We start from the raw sequence: 27,618 nt of genomic DNA, 5'->3' as shown, positions 1-27,618 counted from the left end.
ACACAGACGAAGAACATTGTTGTTCTGTTAGAGCTTGGCTGGAAGCAATGCTGCACCTCTCAATGTCTCAATGGACTCTTGCAGCCTTTTATCCAAAACACCTGTCTAGTCTCCAGGGATCAAAAGTTCTTCCGGAGTAAATTAACGTCACTGGAACTGATCCAGCTTGCAACAGCGGACAATTTGGTAACACATTTCTGTTGGACCAGAGCTTAATCTGGTCGCGTAATTATTCAGCTTAAGACCAGAAGTTCTTCTGCTTAGATTCCAGTTTGGTCAGCGATTTGTAATGCCTTAAGAAAATTCTGTGTGAGCCCCAGTGCAAGCAGCAGGTGCTGATTCATTCTGCTTAGGCATATTTCATGCCAGAGAAGTACAATGGAGACGGGTGGGCCGTTCTAGGATTAATCTTACATGAACAGGAAAAAACTAATAGGTTGTTTTTTTTTTCTGTCCTCAGGTGACAGAAGAAGTTCAGCGGATATTAAAAAGGTGCAGTTACGAATTCGTGTGCAGGGGTAAAGTCAGTGTAAAGGGAAAAGGTGAAATGTTGACCTATTTCCTGGAAGGAAAGGCTGATGGAAATAATTCACAAACACGGTCTTTAAACTTAGAGCGGAAAATGTACCCTTACGGGAGAGCAAACATTCAAACAAAACTGGGCACCAGCTGTCCATCGGTGTCCTCAGTTGCTAGCTTTACTGTAAAAGCTGGGCTTGGAGCAGGTCAAGCGTCTGCCACTCACGCAAATCAAACCCTGCATTACCTTCCTTCTGTGCCAGCTGTGAAGGAGGCATAGAGCAAAGGAGATTTGGTTGTGCCATTTGCAGTGAACCTGGAGAGCAATGGTTGTCTGAATTTTTACCAAGAGATCAGAGGTCATAGGCTGTGGCATTAACCAAGGACCACTACAACCCAACCAAAGAGAACTTGGGGACTGTGTAATGAACTCTTGGGATGGAACATATAAGGGCTAGAAATTCTGTTAGGAAAAGTCAAAATCTGATTTTCTGGAAACGAGGAATATTTTCTTGGCATTTTTAAAGGGTAAATGAAAAAAAAAATGAGATAAACGTGCAAGCAATTATTTATGTGTGTGTGTATATATATGTTTTAATCTATATATGCACATATACAAACAGTCTTACGTAGACTTAATAGAGATTTATAGAGATAAACATAAAAATATGTATTTATTTACACATCCACCTGCAATGACAGAGCAAAGAGATTTCTCTTTCTGTCATAGCTGGCATTGTTGGGTCTGGGATCAGAAAAGCTGCATTCAAGCATGGAGCGTGGGGCAGCTGGAGACTCTCCAGGGCTACAGCAAGAGTTAAAGAAACTGTGCTCCCAGTGCGTGAGTTAAAGCAAAGAGAACAGCGTTCATTGTGCTGTCAATGGCAGATTTATGACAATTAATGAAGATTCAGCTAATTGCTAAACCCTATGTATTTTTTTAAATTCTCTTTGCATGCTCCAAAATCTTAAAGTAAAAAAAAAATATTCCAATTTAAATGCATAACACTAGGATATGAAGTCGATAAACCACAAAACTTAAAGATTTGGCAGAAGAACAATACATATTCTTTCCTTTTTTTAAAAAAAAAAGGGTGGTGGAATTCAGAAGTTGCTGCCTCTTCACAGGTCATTCGACTCTGTGCAATGCAGAGGACCCACCCGGCAAGCACAGCAATATGCTTATGCAATATAGAAACATTCCTTTATGTACAGTGCTGATTTTATTGAAGAGCAGAAGGATGGTGTTATTTCAGGCTTTTACAAACAGCACAGATCCTGTGGCTCAGCCCCTGGATTTAGCTTTACCTTTCTAAACAGCTCAAAGAATAGTCCTGTACCGGTGACAAACACGCCATTGCTGTCTTGATGACATTTAGAGGTTTTGCCAACATAGTTTTATGTCTTAATTAATTTTTAAATTTATGCCACAGTTTTATTATATCTTGATTCAACCCGGGCTGTCTCTTCAAAGCTGTACAATTATAGAAAGCTATAATTCTGAGGAACAAACACAGTCCAACTTTGCCCAAATGAGGAGCACGCTGGTAAACATGCCAGGAGAGTGGGGCCTGCTCTTGATCTGCATAAAAGGGAACAATTTTTGACTGCTTCTTCCTTTAATGCAGCCCACACCCTATTGTTCATAGTTTCATCTTGAAACGCTGATCTGGATGGGAAATGTGGAGTGCAGCTCCGTCCTCAGAGTGGCTGGAGGTCACGCTGTGGCATGACATGTGCTCTGCTGACAGGTGCCATGCTCTCTGGATGGGGATGCTCCAGCTGGCCAGCCTCACTGCTTTCCAAAGGAGAAGTAAAACTTTGCGTTGCCCAACAACATGCAAAACTTCCTTTTAACTAAAATAAAACAAAACCAAAACCCTAACAAAACAAACTTGAAAAACCCACCCAGGACTTGCAGTAGTTGTCCAAATTGCACAGTAGAGAACTTAGGTGTACTAGATGTCATGTTTCCCTTTGGTGGGCTTATTTTATTACTGATTTCAGTGGAAAGAAGATTCTGAGCAATTCCCCTGCCATCAGCATTGGAGCAGTCACCATTTGTGTGAAAAGTATATGGACAAACACCCTGTCAACAGATGCAAATGGTTAAAGAAATGCCGCAGGTGTTTCTGTTCTCCACGTAGCCGCATCAGGCTGCTGCGGGACTCCAGTGGTTAGCAGCAAGGTTTTCAATTAATTTTTATGTGCCCTGTCAGCTAGGTGCTTCATTACAAAGCTAGCAAAATCAGTGTGGTGATTAAAGTGACTATAAAAACCTGAGAATTGCTTCCTAACTGTGCTAGGTGTATGCATCCTGGCTGGTCTATGGAAAGGCACTGCATTACTTTATCAACCTAACAGCTATCCAGTTCACAGGTGTTCTTCCAGAATAAGTTAAATCTGATTTTAAGGCACTCAAAGCCATTTACATAAATACATGTAGAGAATACACATTTAAAAGAAAAAATATTTACATAATTAAATTGAGTATCCATGTAAAGCACACTATGTATTTATGTATTCTAGTAGGTTTGTAAGTCATCACACAGGTAAGTTAAATATTTAAGCAAAATGGAAAGCATTATGTGCAATAGCATTAATCACTCAGTTCCTCTCACAAAAAGCCGAAGTGACACAATTTTTGAATTGGTGAATTTGGTATCATTTCACCGATAATAATAAAACAGTATTTTTACATGTACTGTAACAGCATCTTCAGATCCTGGCAGTAGATCTGGTAGCACGTGAACACATAGACCAAATACAGCCATTGACCCACCTCAAAAGCCTAAAATGAAATTACTTTGTTACTTTTTTAGTAGGTCCATGATACAGGCACATTGCCATCATTGCTTTTATCACTAAATAGACAGCGAGCAGAAATTAATTGCCCTCTGTGCTAATATTTTCCAGACTGTTCTCATTCCCAGACTTATTGCCAGACTAGTCCTAGAGCAACAGCAGTGGAAGGTCACATAGCAAGGTAAATTTGGAGTATTCATTTTGATATTTTAGAAGATTAACAAGTGCTATAGAATTACTCCAAAGTTTTTCTAAGCCTGAGCCTCCTCCCCAACAGCCAAATGAGGCACGTTGATTTTTGTAAGAAAATTTTCCATGCTGAATGGGAAGGACCAGACAGTCACAGTCCATTGTCAGCCTCTCATGTGGCCCTTTTGCAGGAGCTCTGTGCCTGTGGAGAGGTTGAGTGGAACAGCACGGCCTCTTGGTACTGCAGCCGGCATGCGTGTGCCAGATCACAGCATCAGTAATTGGAGTCAGTTTCCAGACTTCGAGTCCTACCGTTGACATTTTTCATATCTTCGTTGTGGTGGTTGTCGCTGGTTTTACTACGGGAGGGAACTATATTTTACTATGTAGCCCTGGACTGGGCAGTACAGAATCACAAAGGAAGTTCAGCCAAGGCACAAATGAGTGAAAAGCCACATGAAAACGATAGGCAGTGCTCAGCAGCCTTCCCAACAGGGAAAACTAAATGCCCGTTGAAATCATAATATAATGAAGCTGTGCTCTTGCCTTTATGCTTTCCTCCCTCTTCATATCATTTCCCCCCATTTTCCTTTCCTGTGTACATTTGTTTTATTTCAGCTCTGGTGTGATAGCTTTAAACGACAGATTTAACCTCTCTGATCTTCTGCCTTCCTTGGTATGTTCATTAAGTTTTATACATGGAAAGAGGTAGTAGCAATATTTCCGATAACCCCGGAAATGCACATTTTCTGCCAAATTCGAGGAGCTTGTCATCAAATGTGGGGTTTTGGCAATTGGCTGAAGATAATACGTGGCCAGCTCCAATATCCCTGATAATCATCAGAAGGATTTCCTTGGATTTCTGTGGGATTTGGGTTGCGTCCGCCTTAATGCATGCACTTGTCTTTCCTATCTTGCATTTATTAATTTTCTGGTCCAGCTCTGTAACTTTTGCCTGGGTGACCTTGCTGTAGCACCAGCGAGGAGTCGGTTCTGCCCCACAGTAACCAAAATTCACTGGCGTTTAGCCAAGGTCAGTAATTTGTCGCGTTGTGGCGTTGTGGGCAGAATAGCCTCCCGCGCTTCTGGTCACTGCTCTGTGCATCTGTTAGCGTGAAACACTGCACAGGTAGGGACCCTACCACAGAGCGATGCCACTTCGGCACGCTGGAGTCTGTCAATAGCAAGCACAATATTTCACATCAGTTTGCACGTTTTCTCTTTCAGATAATAGTAATAATCAAAGTCTTTTGTTCTTTATATAAGGAGATACGTATCGGAGATCTTCAGACTTCTCTGTCTTGGGAGCAAATTTCAAAGTGTTCCTACACTACCTTTACCTTTAAATGTTTGGGTTTTTTAATTATTATTCTCCGCTGAGATTGCAGACTGGCATTCAGTTGGATTAGTGGCTAGATCTTTCCAAACATCTTCCATCTGCATTCACTAGAAAGCTATTTCGTCCAGCCTGTAAGATGTGGTGGGTTTTTGTCGCTGCTTCCTGCCATGGCAAGTCATGCTCCCTTGTCTTCACTAAAACACGCGCCCGTTCTCCCTTGCTTTCTCTAGGTGAGACTGAGAGCCAAAAGCTTCAGCTCATTAGGGCTGAATCTGCATCTCTTAAGTACCCACAAGGCCTGCAGAAATCACCAGGAGTTTAGCATGCTTATGAAGAACAGGAGTTGAGCTTCTGTAGGCCAAGTTCTGCTTTGGGTTACAGCGACATTCATGTCGGTCCTGAACTGAGTATTTTACGGCACTGTAACCGAGAGTAGGTCATGCGCCTCAATCTCTTTCACGCTTTTGCCCGCAATTTATCTGTAAAGGCAAAAGCGAGTCCTTGGGAGTCACTGTTCAAAGGGAAACGGTATATGACCTGTGCCATTTCAGTGCTTTGAGGAGTCTGAACACACTAGTAAGTAGCGTGAATCATTTTCATGTGTTGAATTCCTGCTTGTAGCAGACACAAAGCATTTTCTTTACATCAGCAAGTTCGGATTCTGTACGTGTTCTGCCCAGGCAGGAGGACTATTTAGCCATAATGTTCTTTCGAGTTAGAGTTTTGTATTACAGTGAAAACCAACATTTTTTAATTTGTGATAAACCTGTATTATAATGCCTTATTTATTTTTAATCTTGTACAGTGTTATAAAACAACAGAGAACATTGGCCTTTCATGTATTATTCACTTTAAAAGATGTATTGTATTATGAAATTTTGTAAATAGTTTTAGCTCGGACAGGTAATTGCATGTACACTTGTATAGAAAGACGCAAAAAGGCACACTTTTAACAAATGTTAATGACTTTTGTAAGAGACATTTTACATGTGCATGGAGATTATAAATCTTTTGGAAATGGATGTCCTTTTGCTTTTCCTTGCAATCTACTGCATGCCACTCATGCCTGACTTCAGTAAAACAAAACAAAACAGTAAGTTTTCCTAAATGTTTTTGACATATCACTTCTGGCACAAAGTTAAATCCACTAGTTGCATGTGCGTTCAGCAAAGCAAAATCAAAATGCAAACAGCAAATAAAGAAGAAAAATAATTTAATGATTGTGATCTGCCAACCTCAGTGTTCCAAGATCCATACTACAGTATATGGAAAGTGTTATCAACATCTATGCTGTCTTCATAAGGTACCTTCTGGTCATTAGAAGCAATAAACTCTACTTACTGTAATATAAAAAGTAAGCAGATATTCTAGTTCATAATGGTGTAATATCTGACATTCAGTGGGTATTCTCTGATACTGCATTTGATGTAGTATTGTCATCAGGAAGGACCAAGTGTCAAATCCATCATTGCTGTATGCAGGTGCAACGCGATGGAAGGTAAAGGAGGTGAATTTGGCCCATTGATGTTACCCAGAGTATATTTCTAGTGTAGTAATAAGTTATTGTATGTGCAAAGTACACAATGCAAATAGATTGTTTCCCTAGATACATACATATGTGTATATATGTATGTGTATATATATATATATAAAAACTAATTTGGTTGCCTTATTTTTGTTAGCTTTTTTCAACTTATTTTCCAAATAACTTCTATTGCTAAGCTGAAAGTATTTACCAGAACTATTTGGAGAAGGTTCACTGGGTTCTCTGGCTTTGAGCTGTCTGGGTTCTGTGCTGATGCTAGTCCTGCTCCCGCTAAAGCCACGCTTACAGGGATGCCTACCCTAAGCATCACAGCCCAACCCGCCACTTGAGGTCCGTGCCAGTTAGCAATGTTGGAATAAGAAATGGGTATCTAATCCTCTAGCTGATTTTCCCCCATCTTGCTGCTGAACAAAACTTTAAATTCTGGAGGTATTTTACATGTGTCTTTTTGAAGGTTGTCATTTCTGTGTCACTACAGTTTGGGACTACTCTTCAAATTACTTATGTAATTGCTGTATGATAAATGAGGAGTACTGGAGGAGCATAACACTGAGGTTGGTGGCAGAGGGAAAATGGTGTGGACTGTGAATACTTTCTACTCTGTATTAATAAGGACTTCTTGCATTTCACAGACTTGAGCTGATTTCATAATAAGGCTTTGAAATCCATTAATTTGTTTGTTTAATCAGGTGACTCTGGGGTTAACTATGCAGTACAGCTTCTGCAAGTACTTCTGTCAAAGTTAAGGTGTAGATTCATACAACATATCCCAGCGGCCTGCATACAAGAACCACTACCTTTGTACTGATGATTGGCTTCGTACACTAGTTAAGGGTTTCTGACAGTCATAAATGAACTTGTCTCAAATTCAGTGGGTCTTGCATCTCAGTGTGGCATAATTGTTGTGACTAATGACAATCTGGACTCTGTTTCTCAACCCCAACTCTGTTGATGATTGGCTTTTTTCAGAACTCTGTGTAGGCTTTTTTCAGCTCTTTGTTCCTTTTAATCCCATCTCTTACTGAGTTTTCAGGCCAAAGCTCAATCATGAATAAATGTGTAAATGTAAATAAATGGGGGGAAAGTGCATCTAAGGGAGGGCTGCCTGTTGCTCTTTAATTACTCTCCAAAACGTCACACTTCTTGGGTGGCCTGGTGTGACATAATCTGATTGGTACAAGGACAAAAACAGGAAAGGGGGGGGGTGGGGGGGTGGGGGGGCAAAGTTTTCAGGAGTACAAAATAATTAAAAAAATAATAAAAAAGAAGAAGCTTGTGAGATAGCAGTGGCAGAAAGAAAGGGGTGAAAAGCCAGTACTCCTGCAGTCATTGGTAAAGCTCTTGGTGATGTGGGACAGGTCTTGAGTGCCTGAGCCAGCAGAGTACTCGACCAGATTCCTAGTGAGGCAGAAATAAGAGTTGTGTTCAACTGCGTGGCCAGATCCATTTGGAGTTTTCGTGTCTGTTCACATTCATAAGTGTTCAAGACCTCTTGGTGAACTGCTTTCAGAATTCCAGAAGGAATTATTCAGAGTTGTTGGGGGTTGTCACCTTTAATGCCTATTTTCCAATCATGAAGAAGCACCTTGAATTTTGAATTAGTGTTGGATAATGTACATAGCCTATGCGCTGGAAGGACTTGGTTTTGCTTGTGCCTTAACTGCATGCTCGAGGATCTGCTTCTTTATATTAGGAATCCCCATTTTATGCCTTCTGTGGCATCAGATGTGTCACACCTGCATAAAACTGAAGGAACAAACAGTGCTGCATCACTGTGAAGCTTTTTTACTACTTCCTTTCCTACTTTGGTTTACTACCAGCACAGCTATGTGGGTGTGAGAAGCGCTCCAAGTGCTTATGGAGGAAGGCCATAGGCAGGTACGTGTGTGTCCAAGCTAAATACGAACAGATTTCCTAGAAAGCTCAGCACATGCAGTGAGCTGAGTTCTGCAGAAAATCTGTCCAGATAGTTTGGAGCTCCTTTGAAAAAGCTGGCTGCCTTCCTCTTCAGATCAGGCTTACACAACATGTTGATTAAAAACATGCTTACCTACAGCTTGTAACTGCACTGCCACATTGGCTAGGGGTAGGTTAGCCTGCCGGTGGTAAAACGGCTAACAGTTCTCATTGTGGGCAAGGCTAAGGCATGCTTTGATTACTGCAGTTGTGCACACTATCGTGTCTTACTTTCAAGTGCCTGACCTGCTGCTTTGATCCTAGACCTGTCAATGGTGGCATCAGTTATGGAAAATTTGAACTGGCACGTGGAAGTTGTTGAGGTGATTTCTCATGTCTTTTCCTCCTTGGTGCACATGGGTGCGAAGGTTGTCTGTGCTTATGTGTCAAATGCCATCCAAGCGATATAGCAAGAATTTTAAGTGAAATGTAGATGAAGATGAATTGTCTGTGCCATCACAGAATTGCTTCATGATAATTACATTTTTGAATTGTTACAGTAAAACCCCTTTTTCGCTTAGAATTCTTGCTTTTTTTACAGTAACATTACTAGGGTTCCATTAAGAAAAAAATGAAATAATGGTGTAACTCGCTCCCATTTACAAGTACAATTGTCTGTACAAATTTGGACTTAGGGAAAGCAAATGGCGAGTTTCTTTTCTGCATTCAAGCCTCTGGTTTTTATGCAGAGGTAGCTTTGGAAAATGTTACAGAATATGGTAGGAATGTAAGTAATGCTTTCAGAGCTACTGGTTACCATTTCAGAGCAGTTACCATTTCTAGCGTAACTAACCCAATACAGAGAATTCTAGAGCAGTGATATTATTTTCAGTGAAATTATGACAGAGGTTAAAAACCTCTTCTTGGAAGTTCTTTTTACATTATATACTTGTGTGTAGATTTGTCTGTGTGCAAATCATCAGTTTGTACACGGAATGTGGATAGTGGTCTGAAACAGTAGCAATGCATGCACGTGTCAGTTCCAAGCAGATTCAGCCAACTTTGACCCATCTCTTAAAATCTCTGCCACTAAAACTTGTGCTGCAGCTCACATCTGTCTGGATTTTATCCTGCTGGTTAGTCCTTGTACGCTCTGTTGTCAGAACGTTAATTTTTGCCCTTCTTGTATATGTCCATAGGTTCTGCTTGGAAATGAGATATTAAGTATTTTTCTGATCTGGTAATTGAAAAGATTTAGAAGTGTATGTGATTCCTTCTTTTTGTAATGAAATGTTCAGCAGCCTAAGGTAGGAGGCAAAAAACCCCAACCACACGGAGCACGTATTCTACAATCGAAATTGGTCTGTCTACACATGATGGCACAGTGTTCACTGCAGGCTTACCTGTAATTTTAAGCATCCTAGAAATATTTAAATGTAGTAAATGCTATGGCGCTAAGAGGAAAGGAGCTAGGCATGCCTGCCTGCCTCTTAACGCCACGTAACTATTCTTTGGACATGAAAATGTGACCTGCAACTCATAAAACATTGCTTCTTAAGGGATCGATGCCCCCTGCCACCCTTAACTCGCCTTCCATTGTTCAGTGCCATCCCATTTTTTTTGCAGGCGGTTACTGTCTGCTCAGTCCTGCTTACCATCTCCCTCCCCGGGTCCTCCACCACGTGGCTGGTAATCATCTTTTTCAAAGAGAAAATATATTTACAAAAGCAGATTTTTCATATAATAGGTGTTTAGGAGAAAAGAAATCGCTTTGCCACAGCGGGGTTAGGAAGTGGTATGTGTGACAGCAGGCCTGAAAGGATGAGTGAAGGTCCCCAGTGGCAGGAACGTGGGCACCAGCAGCTGGCAGCAGGCTGGATAGCCAGGCTTAACCCCGCCAGCTGCAGGCAGAGCAGCATCCCTGCTCCTGTCCCCAGAGAAGAGACACAGATAAGCAAGAGGGGGGAGATAGTCTTAATTCATGTTCCCTAGCAGTTTACTAAACATGTGCAAACCCATTTCAAGGGTAGTCATGTTCTCTGTGTCTGGATGCCTCTCTTTATTAAAAAATAAGAGTAAGCAAAGGTACAGTCTTGGGGTTTTATAGGGCTGGTTGAATCAAAGCATTCAGTAAGACCATGCAAGAGGAGTCTTAGCTGCTTAACCTGCAGATTTTTGCAGCAAATTCTGCATTGCTTCCAAACTAACTTGAATATTCTGCTTAGACTTTGAAAAAAAAATAATTATTTGCATCAGGTAGAGATACTCCGTTCCTCAAAGGGAAAACCAAATGTATTCTTCCTTCTTTTTGAACAGCATACGAGGTTTCAGAAGGTATTTCAGTCTGATTTACAGCCTGGTAAAATCGATGGAAATATTAACTTCAGTGATGGTTGAGTTGTTAGATCAGGCCTTATTCTGATGCCTCTTCCTCTCCCACTGATGTCAAACGGGGTGTTGCCAGTAACTTCAAAGGGACGGGGAGGAGGCCTACTGTATCACAATAGAAACAGCTATCGACATAGATAAATAAAATTAACAGTCCTAACTTTAAGGAACGAACTAGTAAGTTAAGATGTCATTTTTTCAACTATTGTAGCCCACTGAACCTATAAATAATTTTTATATCTATATAGCTATACACTATATATATATATGTATGTATATACATAGTACAATACAATAACTTAACACTGGGTAACTTCTAATGATAGATTTGCATTAATAATACGGGTCTATTTTTATGTAAATAGAATATTGTAGAGTATCTTCCAGTCTTTTTCAGGATTGTTAAATTGAGAAGAGCAATTGAATATTTGTCCTATTTTTATGTTAAAAAGTGAATGGACTGAAATGTTAAATGTGAATGTAAATTTCTTATTGCAACTTTTATACTGAATGTTTGCACTATTATAATTTCTGGAATCTAATTAAAAATAAAGAAAAAAAAGTTGCTTGAATAAACAGCTGTTTGAGATTGTTGTTTTGGTTTGGCTGGTTTGATTTTTAAATCAAGTTATATTCATCATTCTATACCAAGCTGCCTCTCAGAGGGTCCAAATGCAGCTTCTCAGCTTTCAGGTTGAGGACATGCATCGAGCAATCCTGCAATTCTACTTTCACAATTGCTTTGAACTGAAGAACCTTGTGGGAGCAATTCAGCTCCCTTGTGAGCCTTGTTGACTTTCTGCGTTGACCACAGTGGAAGCGAGCCTGGGCCAAGTGCTCCAGCCATTGTGCAAGCAGAGGAAAGTAAACATGTGCAAATACTGGCCGCATAGACCAGAAGTTGGGGAGGGGAAGTTCATCTCTCATGTTCCACAAGCCAGAAATAATTGGCCGACTTGGGCCGAGTGTAGATTGTGTCGGCAGTTTCTATCATGCAAGGCGCAGAACCAACCTAAGTGCAAATTCGCGTACGTTAACTTAAAATTGAGCTGAAAACTGATAAAGCTGTACCAGGTAACTTGCCCCTCAAGAGGCTCTGTACGCTTCGGCACAGAACCAAAGCAGTTTGATTGTACAGCTTCCAAATCACAGCAGGCTCCCATCTGGTTAGTTCAAAGCAAAAGCAGAGGCACTCAGGTCCCTCATGCCTGTCCGTGCAGATATGCCCAGAGATAATTTGGAAATGCAGAGTCCCTTGTGATGGAAAACAGCCCGGGATCAGATGCAAGGGGTTTTATTCCAAATGCAAGAGTAAGCCTCCCCAGCTGTTTCTCTTGCAGGTTAGAGAGCGCAGTGTGAGTTGAACAGAATTATTGTGATGACAGTGAGTGTGATGGAACAGTTCTTAGTTTGCCCTGACACCAGTGAGAAGTGTTTGAGGCCTTATGTAGACATTTTATTTTTTTTTGTTTTCTCCTTCCCCTGGGAAAGACAGCGTGCCAGGTCTTTGCAAGTGTCAATCAGAATAGTTCCGCTGAAGTCAAAAGGACATAAATAAATTGAAAGTCTGGCCTTCATCTTTCAGTGGACCTATTCTGCCACGTTGGTATTTTCAGGCTTTCTCTCAATATTAAAATGTGCAACGCTACCTGGGTTGTTGGCGGGGATTTAATGTATATAAATACACACAGAGCTAAATATACTTGTATATAAAATATGTACATACACTTGCATATGTTAATGAGATAGTGCAAGTTCTGGATTAATGACCCAGGCCAGATACCTGGGAACAGTTTTCTGCCATGCCCCATACACAGCTGAATCACTTCAAAGACATAATGACTCAGCATGAGAATTCATGTTGCTTAAAGAATGACGTAGTGTTAGCAGCAGGTTACTTACATCTGCCAGTTACATTTTTGGACAAGAAAACCATTTCCGGTAGTGAGTAGTTCATGCTATAGAAATGCAACCCCTGAATGAGAAATTCCAGCAACTGCATTTCTATAGCATAAACCACCCAGGACTGGAACTGGTGTTCTTGTCCAAAACTGTTACCAGAGGAGGTTGTTGATTTGAAACAGGGGGACGGGGAGAAGAGGAAATGAGATCATCGTGTACATCACCCAGGCATTACTGGTGTGTTGCCATTGAATCTACGTCAAAACCTTCCCATCTTGCAGCCGTTCCCTAGGGCAGTGGGTCACCTGATGCACTGTTCCTGCTGGCAGAACATGATGTCCAAAGGAAGGAAACAATTATACAGGTACCACTCATGGACCATACTCTTGTTTGGGCCATTCTGATGGAAAAAAAGCCATAGCTGGAAAGTGAGCCACATAGTGGAAGTTGTCTGTGACAATTCTGGCTCATTAAAGCTACCAGACTGTGGAGAGAGCATGTGAGCTTGGGGGTGGATCTTGACGTACAGCTGGGCTACTGAGGAGTCCTGACCAAACATCCAGTCCTGTGCAGATTATTTCGACTATCGATTGCAGCAGTAGTTTGCATAGGTTTTCAGGCCTAAGGTTCAGAGAATAGAAACTGGCTTTTAATACTACATTAATATGAGCTGCCCAGGCTTCTGCTGTTTCTGTACTTACACCAGGGACGTTGGTCCCTGTACTGGACACTGGTCCACTACAAGTAGACTCAGCCATAGCAAAGAAGCTATGCTGGCAGTGCTAGCTAGCTAGACTTAGCTAGCAATGAAGAAGTAGAAGGAGCTAGTGATGAAGTAGTAGTCATGATTAGTATGAACGTTTACCTTTCCGTTTACTAGACATAGTCTGAAGATGCCAACAAGGGCTTTCATAGAGATGGTGTAACATATCAATCACTACACCGCCACAGATGAAGGCAAATAAGCTTCTCTATCACAAATGCTCTGCTTCACTGAGTCTGTGGGACTCCAATGACTTCATTAGCATTCCCTCATCTCAGACCACCTGGGGATTCATCTGTGCAATTCTAATACAACAAGAAAAGAGTCATTGATATTCATCTGGCCTGACCTCCTGCACAGCACTACAGTCAGTCTGGCCACGCTACTGCACTGCACAAACAGGGCATTTTTAGTTTATTATTAGATGTAATAAAGTAAAGCAAATCCATCATTTTCTGGTCGCTGAGAGATTTGAAGTCAGACATTTGTTTGGCATTGGCCAAACTGTGCTCATACTGTTGCCAAAGGTCATGAAAGCACCACCGACTGTTTTCCCCCAAACACTATAGTTACTCTGTATGTTTATTGAACTTTGGCAATAATATTATGTGCTCCTCAGCAGCACTGCCAACATAATTAGAAAGGAGCAGTCATATCAGAAAAGACACAGCAAGTTACTGAAGAAAGGTCCCAGTTGAATATTAACTCAGATTGACTTCTGGGGTGTAGAAACACGTAGAAAGCATATAGGACACTGTCTAGTGAATAAACAACATGCAGATAGAACACATTGTGGCACTCTGGTAAGACTGAAGTGGATAAGCATATAATGAAGAGGAGTCATTGACGTAATTACAAAGGCAGGTGGTGGCACATTGATTTTATCAAGATCAATGACCTTTACTGCTACTAAAGTGTACCTAGTTTCTTACTACTGAGGTAATTAAACTTTTTGAAGTCAAACATTAATCCACCAGGCCTTTGGATAAAAAAAATACTTTTCTCAATTTGGCATTCCCCACGATGGTTTTAGAGTGGCTACTTGTATAATTATAACCTTGTTTAACCGAGAGAGGCAACAATTTTTAATGCCTTAACGATTTATAATCGATCTTAAGATAGCAGCATCTCTAAATATGTTCAGCCTAATCCTCCTCTCACATAGACACCAAGCACTGCATCCGAGGGCAGAGCTGGTCCATGCTGACAAAGGACACGGCACTGAACTTGCCTATAAAGAATAAGGGTCTGTTCTTAAGGCTTTTGTTTACTCAGTCCTAAGGTTACATTAAAGCAGAAAAAAAAAAATGGCTGTTAGAATACTACTTTCAGCTCCCTGCAGTTGGTGGACCTAGAAAGTTTTATAACATCAACATCTAAATTAAATTTTTTTTAAGAATATTTGCAGTGGCTCAGAGACTAAGAACCAACCCTCATTGTTCCTCAAACTCTCACTGAAGTGAATCATACAGAAGGTGATTTAGGCACTTAAATAAGGGTTTGACTTGGTGAGAAGCCATGAAACCCAGTTAGTATATCGAGATTGTGGATTTGAGTGTGCAAAATCAGATCTGTTATCCAGCTGGACAGATCTGGTCATAGAAGAGGTGCACTACCCAAATTCTGTAGAAATATATAACCCAAAGAACACAAGCGTCAGTGTATTGCAAGTAGTACGGAGCCATTTTTTTCTGACAGGTTATGAGACGCCCCCAAACACCTGTCCAGGATTCCCTAAAGCCTTCCTCTCAGGCTGCTTATGAGATGCTCCTATCACAGGAGCTGAAGTGGGAGTATACCATGCTTAGGTCTGTCCATGGACACTGTAGCCAAAGACACTGACCTTGCCTCAGGCCAGAAAAGAGGTCATTGCCACACTGAAAAATGGGATGTCCCAACAGTTGCAAAGATACGGCCCTTTTTTTCTCCAGTGATCATAACATCATAATTCAGCAGAATTCTACTACATGAAAAACTATAATGAAAGTCTTCCAAAAGGCAAAAACTTTAAAGTTGCTGGAGAGTAAGTTCATAAATGTACATAAGTGATGTTCAGGCACTGAGAACTTGTTTAACAGATCACAAAGGATTCATATAGTCTTTGGTTTCTGAAGGTTTCAGCAAAGGTTTTGCTGCTGAAAGGGCTGGAAGGTACATCCTCTGAGAGGCAGCTAAGGACTTTGGGGTTGTCTAGTTTGGAGAGAGGGAGGCTGAGGGGCAACCTCATTGCTTTCTACAGCTTTCTGAGGAGGGGAAGTGGAGAGGGAGGTGCTGATCTCTTCTCCCTGGGATCCAGTGATAGGACGCATGGGCATGGTTCAAAGGTGCACCAGGGGAGGTTTAGACTGGCTATTAGGAAGCATTTTTTAACCAAGAGGGTGGTCAAACACCAGAACACACTTCCTAGAGAGGTGGTTGATGTCCCAAGCCTGTCAGTGTCTAAGGGGCATTTGGACAGTGCCATTAACACCATGCTTTAAGTCCTGGTCAGCCCTGAAGTGGTCAGGCAGTTGGACTCAACGATCCTTGTAGGTCCCCTCCAACTGAAAAAAATATTCTATTCCATTCCATTCCATTCCATTCCATTCCATTCCATTCCATTCTATTCTATTCTGTTCTGTTCCGTTCCGTTCTGTTCCATTCTGTTCCATTCCATTCCACTCCATTCCAAAGTGTCTTAAAAACATATATAGAACAACTGTTCCATTGTATACAACACCACGAATCTCAGGATTCTCAGTAGTGCCCAGGCATGTAATTCCTACTAAAATAAGTAGAAATAAAGTGCTAAGGTTCTTTTGAAAAGTTCCACTGGGTTCTTCTGTGCAGCTTTACATACCCAAAGAGGCCAAGTCTATTGGGAGTGTTGGACTGCTTCCATTTCAATGTTTGTGGCTGCCCAAGGATCTTATGATTCACTGGGACAAAAGCTCTGCTCCTTTTGCACTCCCCGCTGTACCGGAATGCTGGAAAAACCAAGGGAGGCACGGTTTTCTTTTTTTATATAGATGTTTTTTCTCCTTTGTCTTGCCCATTCCTTCAATCTTTCTTCTAATTTATTCTTTCCACATGGCTCTAAATTTAGAAAAACATTTTCACTTTTGTGCCCTTCTCTTCTTTTTACCCTCCTTTCACTCTCCAAAACTATTTGTATTCTTCTTCTGGCTCTTCCTTCTTCCCTCCAATTCTCCAAACAAGTGTCATCCCACCATGGGTCATCAGACAGAGGAGAGTGCTGAGCTCCACTTACCAGCTCCTACTGACTATGACAGACTTCTTCATGGGATCACCCTCTGCAGCAAAAAACATCAAACTACTTGCAAGAGAAGAGAGACAGCCAGACACTGTTCTGCCCAGGAAAGACTGCACCTAGCTCCTAACTGCTTGGACACTTACACAAGATCTGTAACTTCACAGACTGTAATTATATATCCCGTTCAATATAATGCATTAGGGAAGTGTATCAACTAAGGGCTGGTTCAGCATCCAAGTTCCCTTCAGGAGAACTGTTTGGCAACATCATCAGAATAGAAAATGAAGAAACAACTATAGCCACAATTGAAGAAGTGCAGTCTCTCAGATTAGACCAGAACACTAAGGGAAAAAGGTGTCCCTTTATGTCCCTGTATGTATGTTATTCCTTGGTAAACTGGAAAAAAAAAAAAATCACCCTCTTTCAGAAGAGGCTCCTCAAACTCCTGTGTCTCTGAAGTGAATTCATGCACTTGAACTGGAATGAAAGGGCTGAAATTTGAGCAGAATGCTGTGCTGTATTTGTTTTCTCCGCTCTTGTTGGTTTTGGAAGTCAAAATCTTAAGAATTAATGCTTAGTGAAAGAATTAGTGAAAAAAGTGAAAACTTTTCCTATGTAGGCTTTGAATTTTTGGAACAAATTTAGGAAGGGAGATGAAGTTATCTCCTAAAGTGAGATCAACAAAAGAATCTTTCAAGCCATAAACACGGAGCGGTGGTGGTTTGATATAAAATATATAGAGGTGCATAATAATATTGCTAGAATTGCGTGCCCTCTTGCGTCACACAGAAGAAGAGAGGAAGGTGTGTAAACATAGACCGAACAGCTGGATCCAGACCTATGGAGTTATTGCTCCAAAACATCAGGTAGATAATGCTGAGGGGGAAGATGGCCATAGCAAGGAATGTAATTTTACTGAAGGAACGGTTCCTAACAAATAGGTGTGAGTGCAGGACACAGTATGTGTCGTTCTTGGAAAGGTGCAAGAAGCCTGCACAAGGTGCCACCCATGCCAGAGCTTGGGTATTTTACCTCCAGGATACAGATACACCAAGGCCAAGGTAATATCATCACTGCAGCTGGTCTGCTGAGCTCTGTGTGCTTACACTAACTTTGGACTCTTTTCTGTCCGATCTCTGCATAGTTACGTCCTTCCTGTTCTCTGTAACATCCTGCCAACACTTCATAAAAAGCTAGATCTGTGGGACATAAGAGAGACCATGGCTAACAGCAAGAACAGCTTGCAGATCTCCTCATTTATATACTGAGAACAACTGGCAAGGAATTAGAGGCAACAGCAAGTAATGGTTTTGCAGGAAAGGGGAAGGTTATTTTTTAAGAGGCTTGTAGGAAAAGCCCATGGTATGTAGGCATAAAGGTGGTGCAGCTACAGAGAGCACTGGGGCACTCCGAGATGCTGCAAAAGGATGCAGTGAAAGTGAGGGCAAGCATGGCATGGAGGGCAAAGCCCAAGCTGGAAGCCAAGGGCAGGAGTTTTTGAAGAGGTCCAGTGAAATGATGTCAGTGTGGCTCAGACACGCCAAACAGCTTCTCGTGCAGGTTCATGCTGTGCAATGTTGTTTGCATCACTGCCTCGCTGGGAGAGGCAATGTTATGTCCCACTGACACAGCCGGACAGTGCAAACATTGCAACAGTATGCCAAGGCATCACTCTCTGCTCTGTGCTATATACGGAACTGGCTTGTCGAGCTCCGCAAGGTACAGTATGGCTGAACTGGTGGGTTTGCTCACCAAGCCACAAGGCCGCTAGTTTGAAAACTAACTGCTAATATTAATATTCAAAATGAGCTAAGGGTTAGTCTAGCCTCTTCTGTGTTTATAAAGGACTGAGATTATTTTTTTTTTCTCAGCCACAAATAACTCAAAATAGTTTTTGTTTAGTTCTCAAAATATTCCTGTAGGAACCTCCCCTGGGAGTTTAGGAAATAAATAGCTTATCCTGGACAGACTATTTATTTCCAGGATGTTTACTCGTGCAGTCCATGTGATTGTAAAGTGCCTCCATTTCTCAAGCTCTCTTTCTGTTCCTTAGGGGCACATAATTTAAACCTAGCAACTTTCCCCTTATACTGACAGACTGTTATTCCTAAATATTGATTTGGTACCTCCAATTCTCTATTCATAGTGCAATTATTAATGCGGCAAGAGAGGGTGGTTTATGATTAGGTTTGAAACGCCCAGACTCCCTGGAACCACAAGTTCAAATCCTGGCAAGATCAGCCCTTCACCCCTCTGTCTGTGCTAGCTGCACTCCACAACCTCAGGTCACCCGCATAAAGCCCTGAAATTAGGTCTGTCTGATCGGCTTAGATTTTAAAGGTCCACAGGTCATGCTTTTGTCAAAAGGGTCTACCCCAACATTTGTGCACATGCTCCCTCTCACCGGTGCTCACTCTACAGCGCTGTAGCAGCAGCTGTTTGCTACCACCCACCACAGAGCTGACTTGCAATTCAGTGGGGCTGGTGCCGTCCAGCTGCTTTTCTCTGTTGACAAAAATTGTTCTTCACCTGAACCGTACCATTTCAGACCAATGCAATTATCACCTAAGAGCTCATATTTTGAAACTGCTTTTTTTCAAGATAAAATGCTGCCATTTCCACAGCTGTTAGCTGCAAACACTGTGGAATTCAGACTACAATAAAATAATCTTCAGTTTATTCTCACTACCTATTTTCCTAAAAAGTGCTTTTTCATGGCAGATTTAACATTTATTTTTTTGGGCAAAAGAAGCAGTGAGAAAATAAAATCAGAATGGAAACAGATATACTCCACCAACATACATCCATCTTGTGACAGATCCTCAATGTGCCTTCAGCAGCCATGTGAAGCCAATTAACCACCAGATGTATTTTTGTGATTGAAATAAGCAGCAAGCAGCAAAGATTAAAGAGCAATAAACATAGCACATAGACAAGTTTGCTAACTCATTTTCCTATGATTAATTAATCCTACATTTCTATTATAGTAGTTTATTCAGTTAGCACCACTGCTGAAACACCTAAAACATACTAAATGTGTGATACAGGGAGTCCCTGCAGGAGGGGGTGCTGGGAGGCTAGCAGGGCTATAAGAGGGGAAGCAGCAGATGAAGCTGGATCACCTGAGAAGCAGAAGAAGATATCAAAGAGAAGCTGGTAGATCTGGTAAGTGTGTGTTCTTCTTGCTAAAGCTGCTGCTGGATACATTCTCTGTGGTAGGCTCTGATGTTCTTGAATGGTTTATCTTTCTCTGTTGTTCTTAGACTGCTCCCCTCTTTTATTTATAATGGTATTATAACTGAACAGAAAACCTTTGTTTCTTGTATATGTGTATATCTTTCTGTCTCTAAAGCACAGAAATGAGTGAAAGAAAAAAAGCTTGTTTTCCTTAGAAACTTTGGTTGAAAATACTTTTTCCTAAATAACTTTAAATAAAAAAAAAGCTTTTAATTGACCATCTAGGCTTTATGAGTAAAGGGAAGGCATCAAAATATGTAGTTAAGGATGGGCTTGGGGTGGGAGGTTGCAAACTCTTTCTTATTCTCTCTAAGTTTAATCATGCAAGCTTCCTGCAAGTAAGTTTCTATGATGAAGACTAAGGGAAGTCAATATGGCTGAAAGGGAAAGGGAGAAGGCTATGTCTGTAGGCTGAGTGCTGCTTGTAACGTGTCACACAACCTAGTGATTCCAAGGAATGAGAGGAGAAACGGATATCCAAAGAAAAGTGAAAAAAGTTGGTGTGTTCTGTCATGTCCCACCCCCTCCCCCAACTTTTTAATGAGAAGAAAACCTCCCAAACACCTGACTTCTGCTTTATTGAAGAGTCAGCACCTTACCTCTTGCCTCCTGTTCCTTAGAAACAAAGTGGATGGGAAACTCTGCCAAACTCAGACCCTACATAGGTGCAAAAACATTGATAAAGAATGGAGAACTGATGCCTTTCACTTCAGCAAACCGATCTGTCTGTCCTTCTGTGCCCTGCTTTATCACGGTCCCATCATCCCGTCCCCCCCAAAGCCCCACCAAGACCTTTGATCTATAGGGCTTAGAATAGGGGCACTTAACACCTATTGCCCTCTAGATGAGCTTCATGCAATCGACCTATATGAAATATCTGAACTGCCTCATGAGAGCGAAGAGTTCAACAGTTACTAGAAGTACTTAACTGCTCATCTAATTAAGATACTTATTTTAAGGTGTATCTTAAACTGGATATATTTGTCTTGGGCTTTTGCATGTGCAAGAAATCGGGCTTCTTTTTGGTGGGGGCTGGCAAATGGGTGCAGGAAACTTCTAGCAAAACCAACCTTGCCACTGCTATAAATTTGGTTGCAAACAGACTTGCAAAACACGTGGTTGGCTTAAGATCTGCAGACATAAGCCAAATCTCAAGTAAGTGGGAGGGAATGAGAGGTTTGTGAGCTCCCTTTTAAGAGAATAAGGGGGGAAAAATGGCAATTGGATTAACAGATGTTTGTTTGAATCCAGAACTTCTCTGCACATCTGTCTAGAATGCTTGGTTGTTGGTTTTGTTTTGGTTTGTTGGGGGGGGGGGGGTTCCTGCACTATGGTAATCCCTCTGGCATCTAACAGTCTTCACCTACCTACCCAGTGTTAGCAGCTGCAACCCTGAAAGTATATGATTTGTATACTCTGAAGGAGAAAATGCTGTCTTAATGATGTTGCAGTTAATGAGATCTTCAAAAATAAATAAATACAAATTCTAGCATATATGGAGCTCCACATGCGGAAGGCTGGGGCAGAAGTGTTGTATGTGTGACAAGCTGTCTTCTAATGTTCTGTTTTCAATGTGGCTCTGCCAAACCCTTTAGGAACACTGTTTGTACAAGGGATAAATTCCATGTAAAGACAGAACGCAGACATGAAAAGAGGAACACCTCAGATTTGGTGCAGCCAAGCATTTTACACAGCATCTCTCACTATGTGAGCAATGACACAATTTTCTCCTTCTCTTAAGGCAATAAACCTGACCTCAAGATGTCAGAGGAAGAAGATTCTTTTCTGAATGTTAGAAGATCCTTGAAAAAGAGAATGGTGAAACACAGCACTCCAGTGGACTCAATGTTTTCAAGAACAATGACATCTCTTACAGATCTGACAAGTCAGTCAGTTGAGGACCAAGGTGCCAGTAAGACAGTTTATGGAACTCCAGTGCCAAAATCAAATCTAAGCAGACCATTAGCTCAAGTATCGTTAGTACGTGTTGAAGCATACATCCCTCATACATCCCCGAAAAGGCTTTCAACAGTGTTTGACTGGCAAGAAGTGAACAGAGAGATAAGTCAAAGCTCTCGGGCTGCGTTTTCTAGAAGGAGGCTTTCCACGGTGTTGGCCTCTGAATCAAATGAAGAGTCAAGTGACAACGTTGTCCCAAACATGGAAACTCAAGCTGTCACTGAAGTATCGGAGGCACATGCAGTAACTCCTGAGAGTGGACCTTCATGGCTTGTTAGTGGAATACCAGGGATAAAAGATCTCCCAATAAGAAAAACCAGGAAGAAGAAAACTGACAAGGCTCTTGTGGTAATGGCTTTCCCTTAGTTATGAAATAGCTAAGCTATACAAACTCCTACCCATGCTGAGAATAAACGGATTTTCCAGTAACGTGGGAGTATTTTAGTTGTGGAACACCTCCACAACTTTACCAGTGAGAACATGTAATTATGAATGGGGTCATAACCTGCTAGGCTCTGTGCTATCATTCCTAATAGCAGACTGGATGCAATGCAGCCCTCCAAACTGTACTTGCTTCAGCTTGTGAGCTTGCATGACTAGTTGTGTACACTAATGCAAAAGTACACTTTTTTTTAAAAAAAAAAAAACCTTTAGGAGGAACTTAAAAATGGGAAGGAATCAGTGATCTAAATTCTCAAGTTTCTTAACATTAGCAAGTTAACTAAAACTGGGGAAACAAATAATCAACTTCTTTCCTTGTTTAATCCAAGGTGTAGTGATTTATAAGAAGAGTGCCAGTCATTGCAAATGGGGTCTTGTGTGCAGTACTGCAATTAGCATAGGGCTTCCCAGGGAAAGCTTAGATTAACAGCCCTCATGCAGGTCTTTCTTTTTATATTCTGTGGAGTGTGAGAACTCACTTTCCTAGCACTTTGCTTATTGGCAAGGGCCTTGAGGAAAGCCCATAGAAGGGTAGGTGGGCAGCCGAACTCGATTCTGAAGGCTGTCATGTCAGTGTGAAGCCAGCAAATTCTGTTTAGTTTTTCCCCTGTACCATAATGTTTATGGATGTGTTGGAAACCTGGGAAAGAGTTCTCCGTTCTGGGAGTAAAGCCTCCTTAGCTTAAAACAAATTGGAAACTTCGGCCAAAATCCAGTTGGATTCATAATGCCTTTGTGTATGCTGTTTGTTTTTTAAAGCAGGTGACATCTGAATCAATTAGATTACCTAATTAATATTTTCATTTCTGTATTACAGAGAGAGAAAGAAAGAGAATGGGTGCTTCGTCAACTTAAAAACATTGAGGAAGCAACCGAACATGAGCTGACAATTGAAGAAGCTTGACTGAACTACCTATGGAATTAGTGCTACTGCATCCTTCTTGTGGGAACAGCTAGCTCCAATAAATCACACAGCTGACTATAGTGCCTGTTGGACCTTTTTTTTTCCTTCCATAACGTTCAGTTGTTGTTGTTTGCTTTGTGACTCTCTTTGCCTCTTAAATCTAGGAGTCGGGTACGAAATGAAGAAGTGCCTCTACATGAGAGCCAAGGTTACTGTATAATGGCTGAATGCCTGGAACAAAGCAGGGAGCGAGAACTTTGTGTAAGAACTGTTCTTCATGCTGCCACAGCTCTTCCTGGCCATGCTTTATTGTGTAGCATTCAAATCTTCTGAGGTTACTGATGTTCCTTAAGTGACAAAGTCCTGGTGGCCACATGAGGAGATTCTTCTTTGACTAACTGGGATTACACTCCATCTAGAGAGTAATCAAAACTGATGCAATCAGGAATGTTTTTGCTGTTAGCTGGGGAGATGAGGAAATAGTGAGAGGCACCAAGGAGGGGCACCACCCTTTAGAGGTTACAGATTAATGACAGTTTGTTTTGAAGTTTTGGCTCAAAATAAGTTTGCCCCAGACTTGGCTTGCAAATGCACCTCGCTGTTGCACTGGAGATCCTTCATGCTCAGCTTTGTGCTGGGGGGGGTGGGGGTGGGTAGGAGTTTTCTGTTTTTCTGTGGAGCTGCTGCATGTGGAGGAAGAAGGGTATCTTCCCTGACAGCTGTACTGGCAAAATGGCAATTTAGCTCACAGCAGCTCTTTCTGAAGCACCAGTCCAGAAGTGATGCAAAAAAGCATAATGCTCCTGTTCGTTCCTACTGCTGTCTCTTACAATCTTTAGGCAGAGTTGAAGGCTTCGAAGTGATCTGTGGGGTGTCAGCAGCAGGCACCCAGACCAGATTTACCACGTGTACGCATGCACCCCTGCACTTCTTGTGTGGCTCTAGCACATGCACTTCCCTGGCTATACTGGTTTTACAGCTTATCCCAGGCACTACCTAATTACCCCAAAGGTCCTGTTCAAAAGAAGCTGAAACTAAGGATGGCGGCAAAGGATGCTTTTGCCTTTCCTTCTCTCACACTGAAACTTTTAATTGCTTATGTCTAAGATGGCAGGGGAAACAGAAGCATGGCCGAAGTCAACATTATGAGACAGGCTAACCAATAGTTGCTGTGTTACACTCAAAAATGCAAGAGTCAAGCTGTGGTTTTACAACCTCTCTTAGGATTTAAAAGGAATTAGGGCATTTTCCAAATGATTCCTGAAGTGAAACTCTTCAGAGTTTCTCAAGAGAACAGCCTTGTTCTCAGACATGGCTCTCTGCAGTAGCCAGGCAGTGGGGCAATGCTGCCCCTCAGGTCACAGACAAATCATGCTTGTAGTTTGATGTTTAGTTAAATGTTCTGGTATTTGTTTGTGTGTGTTACCCAGGCTGCTTGTCTGGCCTCCACAGGTTCCTCTGGCAACCAGGGAGCTCCTGGCTGATGTAGATCCCAAGCTGCTTTTGAGATAAAATAGGCATGGTTACAGATGTCCTGCTATTCCCCTTGAGCTTGCAGGCATTTCATCAGCATCTATGATTTGTGCCAGGGGCTGAACTAAGATCAGGCAAGTGCAAGGTTAGCGTAAAACCGTCTTCTACCCCTGGGACAAGCACAGATTAGTCTGGCCACATGACCCAATGCTTAATCCAAATGACCCAGTTCTGTCTCTTGTTTATTTGTACCTTCCCAGTTAGCCAGTTCCACTTGTTCCTTCTTCAGGCTTCTCATCCTGGTCTCAGAAAGTCTTGATACTGCTTCTGCTTTTCTCTCTCCCCATCACCTCTCAAGGTCACTCCTGGCTCCTGCCTGAGCCCGTCCAGTTCCTTGGTATTTAAATGTCTCCATCTAATGTCTTCTCCTCAATCTGGCCTCTAGTGGCTTCTGTCCTTGTAAGTTTTCTGTCTTCTATGCCTGCTCTTCACTGATGGCTTCTTTGCCCAATACCTTCTGATACCCAATATCAGCCTTCTGTCAAAATTCAGACTCAGCTGTCATACCCCTAAGTGTCTTTGCCTGCTTAGGTTGACCCCCTCCATTATGTTAGGCCAACTGGACAATGTTCCAGCCCTTAGCAGGCCAGGGATGTAGTTGTTGGGAAAAATCTTTCTCAGGCCTTGCTTTAGGCTACATCAAATGCAATAGGAATCTGGGGAATATGGCTGCTTAACATTGAAGAAGTCTTTGGGTTTGTGCCAAGCATAATTGAAAACTTTCTAACATTCAGAACACAGTAAATGCTGGGAAAGTTTTCCAGGGAGCAAGGCAGCCACCCTGACAAATTCATGGAACTAGCTGGTGCCAATAAAATCCCGGAAATCTTCCTCAGTTGAGGGAAACAAATTGCCCAGAGGTAATGCAGATTGACTTCAGGTCCTGAAGCTGCAACACGCAGACAGATGCAAAAACCTAAGGGCCTTCATGATTTTGAAAACCACTGCTATTTCCTCTCTCGGGAATATCTGAAAGAAATACCAGAGACAGTATAGCATTTATCTCACAGTAATTGAGGTTCTTGTAAGTTTACAAAAATCACAATATTGCTCTGATAGCCTTTCATGAGAAAATATTAATAGAATTAATTGGTGTTTCAGGGGTTTTCTGAAATATGCCTGATAGTAAACATCAACAGATTATTGTTAATTATAGGTTAGAATACCAAGGGACTTAAACAATACATGTCATTATCCCTTAGTGAATGATGTTCCAAAAGAAAAGCTTGTCTCAAATTTTTAAAAGCCAGGATGTTAGGGAATATCAAACTACACATACAAAACTACACTGCTGTTATAGCACTTCACATATCAGTTGGGGCATGACTTCTTTTGTTTACAGGGTTTACACTTTCATTTTTTTCTCCAGTAGACTTAGAAGTCTACTAGAGTTCAGTGCTGAAGATCAGTGATACAGCTAGTTTTCTGCTATAGTATCCAGATATACTTTGAAAAGAACAGGCTCGGGGAGGGGCACTAGTAGTTAGCATTTTCAACATTGTTTAACGTTCATCCTCTAGTGGCAACAATGGCATATTACTGTTTTGTTAGCAACTACCCTCAGGTGTGGAGTTTATGAGTATTTATATTGCAATATCAGCACAGGTATTTAAAAAAAAAACAACAAAACAAACAAACAAAAGAAACCCAACAACTAACAAACAACTTTAAAAGGAGCCACATGTCTAACACTTCCAAAAAATAAGCCTCATTATTAGTGACCTTAAGTATGGATTGCAGGTGCTGAAGCTGGAAAAGATTAGAGACTACAGAACCAGATTCTTAGGAGGAGATAACCCTTGAGGCATCATGTTTCGTAAAACAAAGAAGCCCTTTTGCTGCATGGATGAATGTGAATGAGAGATGCAACAGGTTCCTGAGTCTTGCTCTTGTCCTGGCTCTCAAATGCAACACTGAACACATTGGTGAGTTTCCAATGGCCTTCCTGCTGAGGGTGCTCTTTCAGGGCAGTTTTTTTCCTTTAGGTGTTAAGCTGTGGCCTCGACCTAGGGCACTGTTTTCAGTACACTTGTGTCTGAATGGATATTTCACAATCTACCTGCCGATGGTGACTAAGCATGATGTTGGATGGAGAAGAACAAAAACAGTACCAAGAACAGAGGGAAGAGACAGAAACATCTTCACCCCGGATTTATGAGCTCAGCCTTGTTCCCACTGAAGCAATGGTAACGCTCCTGTTGACAGAGCTGGGAGTGCTCTGCCCAGCTGCAGCACTTCAGTAGGAGGCCAGATCGAAGAGATAGTGTTTAGCACACATCTCACATACTTCAGATTTAAATAACAGAGAACTGGAAAATAAATTACTACTTTGCTGATCATAGCTCAACAATTTTAGGATAACTAGGAAAAGTGGAAAACTTAAAAAAAAAAACCAGGTTTGGTTTGGTTTTTTTTAATCTAAATCACAACATAGTTACATTCCTCTATGGACAAAACCCTGAGTAATAAATTGCATGGTGGCATCGCTGACCTGTACTCCAGCATGTTTTGTTCTGTAAGACATACCAGCACAGAAGTTTCCCTTAGCTCCATCTGTCGTTGCAGTCCACAGTGCCTGTTAAAACAGCTCACATCTCAACACTTTTGACTTAGGAGAAAAATTTAACAAACATACTGAAGTTTTACTAAGACTAGAAGCAACTAGAAAAGTCAGAGCAGTTGAAGCTATTAGGTAATGTTTTTAAGTGTAATTAAAACCCAGACCTAGGCACAGATCCTAGGACCCTACTTAGGATGTAGGCACCCCCTTCCCACCAAAAAAACCTCCAATCTGCTGCTCAGTCCTTGTACTGCTATGTAGGTACATGTGCCCCTATACAGTGAAATTTTGTTTAATAACGCAGTCAGTCACAATAGACAAGCAAACCCTGCAGAGCTTGAGAGCAGCTCCTGGTTGCCAGACATGGACATGATCTCACAGTAC

At 41.6% G+C, this 27,618-nt stretch overlaps 2 protein-coding genes across 3 annotated transcripts in view; both read left to right on the top strand.

The window, feature by feature from the left end:
• Nucleotides 1-11,274, top strand: part of ADCY1 (adenylate cyclase 1) — a 154,328-nt gene extending 143,054 nt beyond the window's left edge. The window contains exon 20 of the mRNA XM_056336916.1: nucleotides 461-11,274. Within this exon, the coding sequence (XP_056192891.1) occupies nucleotides 461-799 (339 nt within the window). The 3' untranslated portion in view covers nucleotides 800-11,274. The remainder of the gene's footprint in view (nucleotides 1-460) is intronic.
• An 8,072-nt stretch (nucleotides 11,275-19,346) lies between these two features.
• On the top strand, nucleotides 19,347-25,696 carry CCDC201 (coiled-coil domain containing 201). Of its 2 annotated transcripts, none has more exons than XM_056338570.1 (3): nucleotides 19,347-19,815; nucleotides 21,579-22,144; nucleotides 23,055-25,696. In XM_056338570.1, the coding sequence occupies exons 2-3, from the start codon at nucleotides 21,599-21,601 to the stop codon at nucleotides 23,139-23,141; spliced, it is 633 nt and encodes a 210-aa protein (XP_056194545.1). In that variant the 5' UTR covers nucleotides 19,347-19,815; nucleotides 21,579-21,598; the 3' UTR covers nucleotides 23,142-25,696. The 2 variants fall into 2 exon arrangements, with proteins under 2 accessions (XP_056194545.1, XP_056194544.1); XM_056338569.1 differs by having other exon boundaries at nucleotides 19,347-19,765; nucleotides 23,055-25,695.
• The last annotated feature ends 1,922 nt before the right edge of the window (nucleotides 25,697-27,618 follow it).

The sequence above is a fragment of the Falco biarmicus genome, chromosome 4 (assembly GCF_023638135.1).
Source record: "Falco biarmicus isolate bFalBia1 chromosome 4, bFalBia1.pri, whole genome shotgun sequence".
Taxonomy (NCBI): Eukaryota; Metazoa; Chordata; class Aves; order Falconiformes; family Falconidae; genus Falco; species Falco biarmicus.
This window is presented reverse-complemented; position numbering and strand designations above follow the sequence as displayed.